The sequence below is a fragment of the Lissotriton helveticus genome, chromosome 1_1, assembly GCF_964261635.1.
Source record: "Lissotriton helveticus chromosome 1_1, aLisHel1.1, whole genome shotgun sequence".
NCBI classification, from domain to species: domain Eukaryota; kingdom Metazoa; phylum Chordata; class Amphibia; order Caudata; family Salamandridae; genus Lissotriton; species Lissotriton helveticus.
The window spans coordinates 1,497,494,040-1,497,507,676 of NC_136057.1; the positions used below are offsets into that span (position 1 = coordinate 1,497,494,040).

The window sequence follows — 13,637 nt, forward strand, 5'->3', positions numbered from 1 at the left end:
CTCATCTCATTTGTGTTGTTTTTGCCCTTGAGGTGCAAGTCAGTTCTTCCCATACACAGTGCAGTACTTGAAGAACATATTACACTCAAGGGCAGTGTATTGATTGGCCAGCCCACACTAGCCACTGAAACTGTTGAGGGTCTGACAAATACCATTTCCAACCAAACCACTATGCCCTCCAGATACCCATCAGGTGTCTATCACACCATAATTCATAATTTTACTTAGCTATGTTATTTGTATAAAAACGGTTAACTATGTACTTTACATAGTCCTGTATTAGATCTGTTAGAAAAAACACATTCATAAAATACTTCTTAGTTCATTATCCATATAAAACATAAATAAAAATACCTCTTATTACATATTAAGACATAAACGTTACAAACAATTTGTCAAGTTAATGGAAATTTAGGAATTTAGAAAATACCATAGCCACTGGATAATTTACTAAACATAATTAAAATTGAAACACATCCTCTGCAGTAGTGATCCCTGAAGACCTTGAAATTGGCAATTAAAATACATTCATTGGATTTATACTGTCAGTCAGTGTAAGTTTTTTTTTTTTCATTTGAAAATATTTTGGTATTCTTTGCTGCTTACCTGCTTTCCATTGATGAACGGCAATTTTTCTGTCAAGTGTCCTAAAAAAAGGTCTTACCTTAATTTACACCTGGAACAGTTTTAGGGATAAAATTAAAAAAAAAATTCTCCACTCATTAATGCCAAATACTTTTGACCCCACTTTCAGTTAGGGCTCCTGCATGTGCAGAAAATAGCAGAATCTGAGCACTATATATTACATCTGTTCAACGAAAGACAATCGCAGCACAGTTTGTTACATGTGTTCAATCAAGATAACATTTAAATACACTGGAGTGCATCTAGGATTAAAAGTAGATGTAGCTAGCACATGAACGGCAAAGTCCTAAAATACAGTTGTTCACTTCAGATGGTTTCAATTCATATTACACACACTAAATTGTTAATTCACTCTAATAGCTGCATGCTTGCTCACCTTAAAATTCTCTTTTGTAAAATTGGCACAGGGTAGCTTGGGCAGATCTGAGTACCTGTTCCCTCCATCTACTGATCTAAGCTGCAATTATGAGATAATTTTGCTATCTGTCTTCGCCGCAAAATGCATATGTCAGCCCTGGAAATTTGCCTCAGGTATTTGACTTGTCTTGCCGTAGACTGAGGGTGTGAAGCTATCTGCCAAATGTTTCAGAATTGAAATCCGAAGTTGAGACTGATTTGGGTGCTGCAGGTTCACCTAAATTGGGTCATATGCCTCTAGCCCCTATAACTCTGGGACTTTTGGCACATCTTGTCTGTTATCTTAAATTTGGCCTCCTGATGGTTTGTCTGAGCCGACCAGGTGGAAAGGAGTATTATTGGATAGTCCAGTGGAAGCTACAGGAGCACACATGAGCATTGTTTAGTGTGTTGGCTTTTGGTAATCCACAGTACTTCTAATGTCTGTGATTAACATAGCATTTCGACTGGAATTGCATGAATCCCTTCAAATGACGTTTACCGCTTATGAGTGAGGCCATATCATAATAATAATAATACTGTCTTTTGTAGAGCGCGAACAGCTACCTCCGAAGAGGTGTCCCGGCGCTATAGCAACTGGTGGTGCGCCAGGCAGTCTGCGTAACACAGAGTCCAAGAGGCTTCAACATTGTCATTGGTGCACTCCAAGGAGCACCATGATCACAGACGGATGTCCTGGTCACTCAGTTGTGCTTGCCACCTTTGGGTCCAAGGTGGTGGAGATGTAGTCCTCATTTAAAAGGCGATATGAACTGTTTGTTCTTGGAATGTGTGAATGAGTTTTTGATAGGGCCAGTAAAAAAGCTTTGTTATAAAACAGACTTTTCCATCAAGGGTTGTCTTGGATGGCAAAAAATATGGACTTATATACCCAGTTGTAAGAGAATGGCTGTCCTGTGCTTCATAACCCTAGAATGGGAAGGCAGTGGCTAGACGGCAAGAGTAGGTGGTATTTAGCAATAACTTCAATGGGTACTTTGTGTGTTGTAGCTATGACTAATGCCCTAAGTTGGGAGTGTGTGAGGTCTGAGGTCTTTAGGCTGGATGGTTTTCCTTTAAATCATGTAGACTTTGGGCGTGACTGATCCTTTCAACAACATCATATTATTGTCTTTGAAGGGGATTTCACCACCAGTATCTGCCTTCAGCCTGGAGACATGCCATCCACCCACCCTGTCAGACTACTGCATAGTTGTCTGTTGTTTCAGCCCATAGTGATTAAAGCATCCCGGCCACAGTCCTCCTATCTCTCACTGGTGATGAGCCAAGAGTAGACTTAAGAGTGGACAGCCATCCTTTAAAATACCCCCACCCCCCCTATAAAGATCGCAAGTCTAATTTTGACGGCGGGAGTGCCCCAGTGTTTTGGACCCAGGATGTTTTGTAATCCTCTGGGCAACTGATGGGACATATTCTGCCTTTTTTGAGTTGTTACACTTGCATGTTCATATTTCGAGAGTGTTTTTCTTATACTGTCTATTAGGTGCATCTGGCAGAGCCATATGCATTTGAAGTTGAAAAAGTGAGTTTAAAAAAAACTTCTGTGAAGAAAACTCTCAATCTCTTCCCCTGTTTCAAATAGGCTGAAGAGGCTCCCCTATTCTCAATATTCACCATGCCTACCATACCGGTCTGAGTTTTTACCATTACATCTCATATTATTTTTCCTTTTTGTGGGAAATTGTGGAGGTAAGACGGTCTATAGCTATAAATTATAGTCATTACTAGATATCTATCCTTCCCGAGTCGTTCATTTCCGACACCGTCTCCCACCGCACACTAGTCGCCAGACTACACGATGCTGACATACAAGGAACAGCCCTGGACTTGATCCGATCATTCCTCACTGGAAGAAGCCAAGGGATCAGACTCTCACCCTTCCTCTCCGACCCCACATAAATCACCTGTGGAGTCCCACAGGGTTCATCACTGAGCCCCACCCCTTCAACATCTACATTGCCCCCCTCGCAGCCATCGTCCAACAACACGGCCTCAACATCGTATCCTACGCCGACGACACCCAGCTCATCCTCTCCCTCACCAAAGACCCCATCTCTGCCAAACTCAACTTCCAGAAAGGAATGCAAGACGTCGCAATCTGGATGACCAACATCTGCCTAAATATCAACGCCAAGAAGGCAAAGTCCTCGTCCTCTGTACCACCCCTTCTGCATGGGACAGCATCTGGAGGCTGGCCGCCCTTGGAAGGCCACCTGCCCCCTAAGACCACACCAAGAACCTCGGCATCGTACTAGACTCATCACTCACCATAAACCAACAGGTCAACGCCGTCACCTCCAACTGCTTCAACACCCTCCGCATCCTCCGCAAGACTTTCAAGTGGATCCACTCCCCTCGAGTCAAGGAAGACAGTCACCCACACACTCATCACCAGTAGACTGGACTATGGAAACGCACTCTACTCCGGCATCAATAAGCCCCTACTCCGCAAACTCCAGACAATACAGAACACTCCCGCCAGACTCGTCCTCTGCATCCCCCGACACGAACACATCCGTCAACGCCTACGCCGACGACACCCAGCTGATCCTCTCCCTCACCAACGACCCCACCACCGCCAGAGCCAACCTGCATGAAGGGATGACAGACGTAGCCAAATGGATGTCGAGCAGCCGCCTGAAACTGAACTCTGACAAGACGGAAGTCCTCATCCTGGGATCCTCACCCTCCGCTTGGGACGACTCCTGGTGGCCCCCCGCCCTGGGCAGCGCACCCAAACCAACAGACCACGCACGCAACCTGGGCTTCATCCTGGACTCCTCCCTCTCCATGACCAGACAAGTCAACGCCGTCTCCTCGTCGTGCTTCAACATCCTGCGCATGCTACGTAAGATCTTCCGATGGATCCCCACCGAGACCAGGAAGACGGTCACCCAGGCCCTCGTCACCAGCTGTCTGGACTACGACAACTCCCTCTACGCCGGAACCACCGCCAAACTCCAGAAGAGACTCCAGCAGATCCAGAACACCTCAGCACGACTCATCCTGGACATCCCCCGCCGCAGCCACATCTCCGGACAACTGAGAGACCTGCACTGGCTCCCGGTCAACAAGAGAATCACCTTCCGGCTCCTCACCCACGCACACAAAGCCCTACACAACCAAGGCCCAGGATACCTCAACAGCCGCCTCAACTTCTACGCTCCCAAACGCCAGCTTCGATCGACCAGCCACGCCCTCGCCGCCGTCCCCCGCATCCGAAGAGCCACCACAGGAGGAAGGTCCTTCTCCTACCTGGCCGCCAAGACATGGAACTCCCTTCCGACCCACCTCCGCCTGACCCAAGACCACCTCGCCTTCAGGAAGCAGCTCAAGACCTGGCTGTTCGAGCAGTAGCGGACCCCCTCCCCCCAGCGCCTTGAGACCCTCCGGGTGAGTAGTGCGCTATATAAATGCTCTTGATTGATTGATTGATTGATTGATTGATCAACACCTACGAAGTCTCCACTGGCCCCTGTGATAGTCACTTTCAAAATCCTCACTCACGCCTACAAATGTCTACACAACAACTGACACATATAACTCAATGACAGAATCAACTTCCATGTACCCAAAAGAAACCTCCGATCTTCCAACCTCGCACTGGATGAAACCCCATGCATCGCCAGAGCAGGTGAAAGATCCTTCACTCACATTGCAGCCAAGACCTGGAACAAGCTACCGGCAGACATCAGACGCTCCCCCTCTCTGAACACCTTCAGGAAGGCCCTCAAGACCTGGCTCTTTGGCTAAACAGATCTGCAGACTCCTCGCCCAATACCCCTCCCCCCCCCCCCCCTCCTCCCAGCGTCTTGAGACAGTCACGGGTGAGTAGCGCGCTTACAATTCCCTGATTGATTAAAGGTAAAGAGACATTTCTTTATTTCAAAGCAGCTTTGTAACCAAAGGTTTTCTAGAACTGCATGTTATTGTCCTTGCTGTTGATCATTTGTTCACAAAGCTATAGTGTGCTATAGTGCTGAATTCACACTAGGACAAAGCTGTTGCTTTGCGGTGCACTCAATGTTTCTCTGGCATTCAGCTCTCTAGCTATCTGCAGCTCTTTCCTGTGGCATGCCTCTCGATTAATCCAAAAGTAGGAAATTGTTGTCTTTATAAAATAAAACTGAAATTGGCATCACTGACTTAAACTTACAACATAGCCTCCTGCTCAAAGTTGAATGTAGACAGTAAGCTGTTTACACCGTTTTTAACATTATCAAATATGTTTATTGAGTTAATTAATTTCCCACTTTTAAAACCTCCTTCCTGACAAAAGGATAGCATTGAAATGGTGCTTCACATCCCACGTCCTCATGATTTACTGGAAAGGCTTCCAGCCCTAGCACCTCACCCTCACACACTCCCCACTTTGTGTCTTTGTCTCCTGTAGCTATGACTAATACCCTAAGTAGCCATTGAAGTTATTGCTAAACACCACATACTCTTGCCGTCTAGCCACTGCCTTCACACTGTATGGTTACGATGCTCAGGACATCTGTTCTCTTTCAGCTGGGTATAAAAGTAATTTTGTTTGCCATCCAGAACAACCCCCCAATCGAGCAGTCTGTTTATAACAACACGTTCTTACTAACCCTATCAAAAAACTCATTCTCACATTCTAAGGACAAACTATCCACATCCCCTTTCAATGGAGGGGTACATCTCCACCACACTGGATCCAAAGTTGGAGGCCCAACCGAGTGACCAGGACTCCAGCCTCTGATGGTGCTCCTTGGACGGCTCCAATGGCTCAGTGTTGTGGCCATGATATTGCCTCCCTTACTCGTAAGAGGTAAACGTAATTTGCAGGAATTTATGCAATTTCATTTGAAATGCTGCAGTAATTGCAGACATTAGACGTACTTTGGGTTACCAAGAGCCAAATTCTTACTGTACAACACACTAAACAATGCTCATATGTGCTCCTGTTGCTTCCACTAGACTAGCCAATGATACTCCTTTCCACCTGTCCAGGTCAGACAAATAACCATCAGGTGGCCATCAACTTTGCAGCCAATGCACCTGTGGTGTTGTTTTGTTTTAGACCTTAGGGCCTGTTGTTTTAGATGGGTGAATGGCCATAATTTTTCCAAGTGTTATTTTAGGTTTTTACCTTAATTTACAGTAATGCATCTCAGACGTGTTCCTCACAAGCATGCCTACATTTTTACAGCTGCGAACATATATTTCAGGGAGATGACATGTAAAAGACGATGAGCTTGAAGGCATCCCTGTTCCAAAGTATATAAGGGTAAAGAAGCTTGTCGAAATTTCAGTAGCAGAAATAAGATTTGAGCATTCAGTGGCTTAATCTGCCTGCTTCATTGCACCTCATATGGATCTTCAACCATTACAGTGAAAGACCTGTGCATTGACGAAACCTTTACCTCAACGTGCCATGCTCTCAATTCAACATGTCTCTTCTCAAAAACCGCTAGGCCTGGACTTCGACTAGTAAATCTGCAAGTGCAAGGTCATAAGAGGGCACTTCCATGGTCAAGTTGAAGTTAAAGGTTTGTCAGTGTGAAGGTCATATCACTATAAAGGTTGCCAATGTTTTGACACACAGGCCACAGTGCTTAGAATTTGGAACTCTGATTCTAGGCAAGCAGTCTGTTTTTTTTAATATCAGTGGTGTCTGATTATATCCACCTTTTATTGACCAGGAACAAATCCACTGTACTGCAGGAGTGCTAGCTCTTAATCAGGCCTTATCTTCTGTATGACACTGATGCACTTTCTCCTGTCGTGCTGGTGCAGTCTTTATTATACTGTTATTTTCAGGTACAAAGAATATTATACCTCACACTTTCATCTCTTTCTTAAGCTTTTAGCACCTCTTGCATTATGAATGTTGTTAACACTTTTTATTTTATTATTCCCAGGAACGATTTCCTTGAAGTTATCTATTTTTTAAAGGATTTAACTGTGAAGACCGAAGATGAAAAAAATGTTTTTTTCAAGTAAGTATTAATATTTCCATGAAAGACTAAGTTTGCAACATGACTATATATCTCAACGAAAAAGGCACTATTAATAAAATAAGTTAATACTGGATGATCAGTTGCAAGCAAAAAAATCTCGATGACCCGTTTGACGTTTGTGCAGAAGGAAGAGGGTTGTGGGTTGAAAGAGAGATGATTATAAGTGACTGCAGTTTTTAAATAAATTGTGGAACCTTGTTTTATAGACACATTCCCAAATTCAATTGGGCACTGCTCTACTAATGCCAGTTTAATGAGTTATGTCCAGAGCATGTTTCTGATCACATATAATCACAACATTATTTAAACAAGTCAGACTGACCTCGTGTTCATCCAAAAAGTATTTTTTCTGTGGACCATAGCGCCGAAGGGATTCTTAGGTTTTTAAGTCTTTGAAGGTGGAAGCTCAACCAACAAACACAGGCTTTTAGACTTGATGCAATCTAGCAACACTTAATCAGCAAGCCCTATGACTTGTGAAACCTGTGGATTTCATCCCTTGAAACAGACTTTGTGATGAAAATAATTTTGTTGTTTTGACTTTGTAAAAGGAAGCATTTATCGGTGTGTAGATACAGTGGAAGATTGGGTTTATGTATGGGTTTGATTTTATGGGTCTCCTCCTGATGCGGCTATTGTAAGAAATGCTTCACTATTTTTACACATCTGCTTTTCACCCCCAGTTAAGTGGTCCTGCTTATTTCTGTAAGGTGGAGTGACTTGAATCTTACAGAGCTTATCAAAGAAACTCTTTCAGACCGTGATCTAATTTGCTGGTTTGAGTTGGAGTAGCTCCAGGTTGAACAGCAGTTTTGAAAGATGTGAATGCTTTAAATATGTGAGTAAAAAATCCGCCTTTTCTGCTTGGTCAATACATCTTTGCTGGCTTTAGAGGTCTGCATTTTACTCCTGCTAACCAATAGTAAAGTGCCCTTTGGGGTATTTATTCAGCATTCCAATCAGACTCTCACATCACAAACAACACTTAATTGTCACAGGATCAATGTTACAGGTGCCAGAAAATCAAATATTAAGAAAATGTTTATTGGTTTGGTTCAAAAAAATATATAAACATATACTTCATTCGATAGAATTTAAATACTCATTAAAAAACATAAAATATGCACATGGATGCAAAAAGATTAAAATCATATTTACAGTATCAATAGATCAATATTAATTGCAGAACAATCAAGTTACAATCAATTGATATTTGATCTCATAGTCCTTTATAAATATTGCACATTAAGCTGTAAATGTTATATGGACTTTTTTTTCTCAACGAGTAGGCCAAAAAGCGACGCGTTTCGGAGGCATACACAGGTCCAACCTCCTTCTTCATGCTTGCTACTAATCTGTTCCAACACTGTTATCTACATGAAAATATACATGAAAAACACAATTCAATATTACAACAAATAAAAATATCCATAATAAGAACCAACCAATATACCCTTGTAGTGTTCTCATGATAAAACTATTAAAACCATACTATTTAAAATTCTTTTCCTCAGTTTCATTTATCATTACTGTCTAAAAAAAATAAAAAAGAGTATAAACATATAGAGTTGCTGGCACTGTTCTAGTGATAACGATTGACCCATTTAACTTGCCTGAATGGCCCAAGTATATGGTGTAGGAAAAGTGCACCCAGCTTCTGGAATTTTAATTCCACTAGTGGAGTGCAGCACCTATTTTTCCATTCTCTAAAGTGGCAGTGACACATAACATGCATATTTGTAAAGTGCATGTTCACCTGTGGGCATCTTGGCCCTGAATAACAGATGTTTATTGTTACCCAACTCAATGGTACTCATTTTATCAACCTCAAAAGGATGAAAGACTAAGTGGACCTGCTGGGATTTGAACCTGTGACCATGTGGTCAAAGACAGGTCCCTACAGTGGATTTATGAGTTCAGTAAGCCACCAGGCCGGCTAAGTATAAACATGGCTACAACTCTACGCTGTGTAGCCGGACCGCAGCAAGTGAAAACCTGCAGTACAACCTGTTAAAATAACCCTTTTTGGCAGGTAAAAACACCCCTTCTAAATATTAGGTCACCCCTATTCAAACTGCAAACCTTGTAGCCATAAGTTAGGGTGCATGATATTTAAAAGTGGGCCTTGTAGAAAATTAATATTGTCATCTCCCTACATTGACAAGGCCCAAAAAAGCTACTTTCAGTGTGGTAGGCCTAGCTGTCATGTGTAGAAAACTAGAGTGCAAATTCAAATACTAAATCTGCTAACTCCGTAAAGATACTAGCTATATAATTCAATCTCTATTTCTAATAAACATCAAATTTAATGGTGAAGTTAGATTTGTATTAAATATTGAGGAAGGGTAACTAATAAAAAGTCAAATTTTACCTGCTTGAAGTTCCTAGAGACTATTTTGCATTAGCTCAACAGCTTTCCCCAGCCTGTTCACAGCCTTGAACAGGTGTCAACAAGGTGTGAGATGCCTCCCAGGGTATCCTGTGACACTTCACGGTTCAATTCTGCTTGGTGGGTTTGGTGAGCAATATGTAACACTTAGGGCACACCTGAAAGGGAGTGAACAAGGTGCTAGTACAGTTTTGTGAATCTCCTGTCTGGTTCCACGAAGACAGAGACTCCTCTTTCTGGGATTTTGGTGGTTACATCCCCTGCTTCTCAGTGGATTTTAGTGTTCGATGTGGGTGGACACTTGTGATTTGTCAGTGACACTTCCACACACACCCCCAACCTTCATAGACGAAGTTTAGTCTGGCAGAAGACATTTGCCATCTTGAAAAGGTCCTGACAAAAGTCAATGTGAACCGATTTGTAGTAAGGCAAACAGGAAATACTGGAAAAGTGAGTAGATTTGGCCCTGGTAACTTTTACCCCATTGGTTAAGAAGGTCCCATGGGTCAACCTCACACACTAGCTGGTGCCAGGCATAAATGTTGTATCTCCAGGCGCCCACTTCAGTACACTTTCTGTACCTGCAGAAGAATTGAAGAGGACTGGACGTTCTGCCTGTATCCTGAGAGGAGCCATGAAGGACTGGACCCGCACCCTCTTGTAGCCTGGTCAAAGAAGTGGATTCCAAGAGTCCACTGACTTGCCTCTGTTTGGCTACAGTGAGACAGCAAGCTGAAGGCCTTTTCCTAGAAGTTTCACTTTCATCAGTCTTTATTTCGATTATAAAACCATAAAAGACATACTATCAAATGGATGAACAAATACAATCCATAGTTACATAAATATTACCAATAATAACATCACACAAAACCAAATCAGCGCAATAAATTACCTAAAAAAGCATTAAACCATTCATTCTCCGCACTGACGACTGTTATAAACATCAATTAAAAATATTGAATAAAATCTCAGCCCATTACAATTTCATTAAGAATACAGGAAAAATAAAACCAAGTGGGCAAGTTAAGATGATAAGCCCTTGATTTTGTTTGCCCGTATCACCCACACCCAACTCCAGAATTTTGTCACAGCAATCAGAATGGATTCATGTGTACAGGTCTGTAGGATCCTTAGAGCAACTACAGAATCTCTTGTACCTAGGTTGGAACAACCTTGGTGGCTTGTAGGCTTGACATACAAATAGGATATGGGCAATTGATTCTGACTGGCCTAAACACAGCGGACATCAATCAGACATTGGTTTAAGCCATTTCCCAGAGAACTCTGGTAGGAAGGGAACCTATCCGGAACTGGTGGTAAAGCTTCCTGTCCAGAGGTTTTAAGATGATGTCCCAATATTGTTCGATGCCAGCCTCATGTTTCAGTGACAGGAAATCCCTAGTCAAGGTAGGCCTGATAGTAAAGGAAAACCTTTTGGACTTCACCATGTCCATATAAGCTGCCTTAAGCTCTTTTTTTTTTTTACGGGAATGGGGACGTTTCGGGATTCTCCCACAGTGTACCCATCCCCATATCTATCAGAGCATTTTTTATGTGCCGAAGCCACTTGATCTTACTTAGGCATCCAAGTCCCTCCCTCCTGGCTTCTTAATTCAACATGTAGACCGTTCCAAAGGGAAGGGAGAGGGTATCGCTATAATCTATAAAGACCATCTTTCCTGCCGATTGCAAGGCAGCCCCCTTCTAGACTGTGAAAATGTTCTATTCTCTATTCAAATCTCCCCATGTAGATCTTTGTCAGGAATTCTTATCTATCGCCCTCCAGGACCCATGGGTCAGTTCAGTGAATCTCTCATGGAACATACTTGTACACTGCCTGCCATCCACTCTACTTTTATGATCCTGGGACATCTTAACATTCATTTCGATAAAAATGAAGTCAAACTAGCCTCTGATCTAATAGCAGACCTTGAAACCTTGCAGCTTAGGCTACAAAGTAGACAAATAACCCATTTTCTGGGCCACCTGTTGGATCCTATTTTCTCCAACATTAATGATCTCACAACCTTAGATCATACTCCGGTACCATGGTCTGACCATTTCTTAATCTCACTGAATTGGCAGCTACATAACATCATACGCCCTAAATCCCTACCCAATAAGCCCACTCGTTCCTGGGCTACCCTTGACCCAGAAAAATCGAAGTTAAATCTAGAGCGCTCCCCTCCTAGACTTGTCTCCAACCCTACTCACGCCGACGCGGAGTTTTCGAAATGGATAGGAGAGACACTGGACAAAACCCTTCCCAAAAAATCTACATGTAAGCCCGAGGTAAAATTACCTCCCCGTGGTTCACCCAGGAAATGCGGCTTCTGAAAAAAAGCTGTAAGAAATCGGAAAGAGACTGGAGAAAAATTTTCGATCCTACTATAAAAATTGAATATAAATTCACTATTCTTAGTTACAAAAAGGCACTTAAAATCGCCCAACTCAAATATTTCGAAGAAAAAATCCAATCATTGGCCAATTCATCAAGGGAGACGTTTCAAATTGCTAAAAAACTCTCAAAGCACCTGATCCTCCCCCTCCAGTAGAGCCTTCAGCCAACCGATGTAATGAACTTGCGGAATTTTTTGAATCAAAGATAAAAAACATTCTTAATTCCCTTCCGTCACAAGCATCCGATGCCCTCTCCTTTGTTAACCCGCCTACTTCCACACCCCAAACTACAGCATATCAATTGACCCACTTCACTCCCCTGACAACAGATACTCTCTCTCCAATATTACACTCGATCAAAAGTGGATCTCCAACTGATCCCACACCTTTTAATATCTTAAAATCAGTTGCTCCTACTATCCTTCCTTATATGGCAAATTTGATTAACACCTCGCTTACCCATGGTGCTGTTCCACCCAGCTGGAAAAAAGCAATTGTCAAAGCCCTCATTAAGAAACCACACTTAGATCCACTTGAATTAAGCAATTTTCGGCCGATTTCCTTGCTCCCAGGCATCAGCAAGACAGCCGAGAAATATGTCAATCATCAACTTTCTGAATACCTTGAAGCCAATGGTCTCCTGGAGCCGTCCCAGACGGGATTTAGGCCTGGCCAGAGCACAGAAACTGCGATGTTGGCGGTAGTCGAAGAGGCAAGAAAGATCATCGATTCAGGAGGATCAGTGGCAGTGATCCTCTTGGACCTGAGCGCAGCCTTCGACACCGTCAACCACTCGACATTGATCCATAGGCTTAGGGATCTTGGAATCACAGGGACGGCCCTGTCCTGGTTGGAATCCTTCCTGAACGACAGGTCCTTCCAGGTAGCAGATGGTAATTTTATTTCCAGGCACACTGCCATTAGTTGTGGGGTCCCTCAGGGGTCATCCCTGAGTCCGACCCTTTTTAATGTTTACATGTCCCCCCTTGAGAAGATCGTCACCCCATTCGGGATCAAGCTTTTAACCTACACTGACGATACCCAATTGGTAGTCTCCCTAAGTCAGCAAGACCAATCTCTCACCAACCTCCATAAATGCCTTAGTGACACAACTAAATGGATGAACATCTCACATCTTAAACTCAATAATGATAAGACCGAGATAATGGTTCTAGGCAATCAGTCACTATACCAACCCAAATCTCTGTGGCCACCCTGACCACCTAATCCTAAACAGGAAATCAAGAGTTTAGGAATTTGGCTGGACGAAGGTCTTAATTTCTTCACTCAAGCAAGAAAAACGGCCGGTGTGTGTTATGGCTCCTTACGGACCACCAGAAAAATTCTGCCTCTACTCCCAGCACAATCTCAAAAACTCCTGATTCAGGGCCTTGTGTTGTCTCGCCTGGACTACGGCAATGCCCTATATCTGGGGGCCCCTAAAAAAGTACTATCTAAACTTCAGACAGTACAAAACGCTGCCGCCCGTCTTCTCACAGGAACTCATCGTCGCTGTTCAGCCAAACCAGCCCTGAACGCCTTGCACTGACTGCCCATCCAGGAGAGAATACAATTTAAGGCATTATGCACGACACACACAATTCTTCATGGAAAGGCTCCGCCTATTTTAAAAAACCTCATCACTCCCTATAACACCAAGAGAACCTTACGTTCCTCACACTGCAACTTAGCATCTGTACCCAGAATCAAGAAGGCCCGTTCTGGAGGTCGACTCTTTGCCTATAATGCTTCCAAGCTATGGAACTCGCTGCCCCCAGACATTAGGGCCCAGCCCAACC

The 13,637-nt window shown here is 43.2% G+C and overlaps 1 protein-coding gene across 1 annotated transcript in view; it reads left to right on the forward strand.

Moving 5' to 3' along the window:
• SCYL3 (SCY1 like pseudokinase 3) overlaps nucleotides 1–13,637 on the forward strand; it is a 917,463-nt gene that overhangs the window by 205,112 nt on the left and 698,714 nt on the right. Inside the window, exon 6 of the mRNA XM_078686597.1 lies at nucleotides 6,951–7,028. Within this exon, the coding sequence (XP_078542723.1) occupies nucleotides 6,951–7,028 (78 nt within the window). The remainder of the gene's footprint in view (nucleotides 1–6,950; nucleotides 7,029–13,637) is intronic.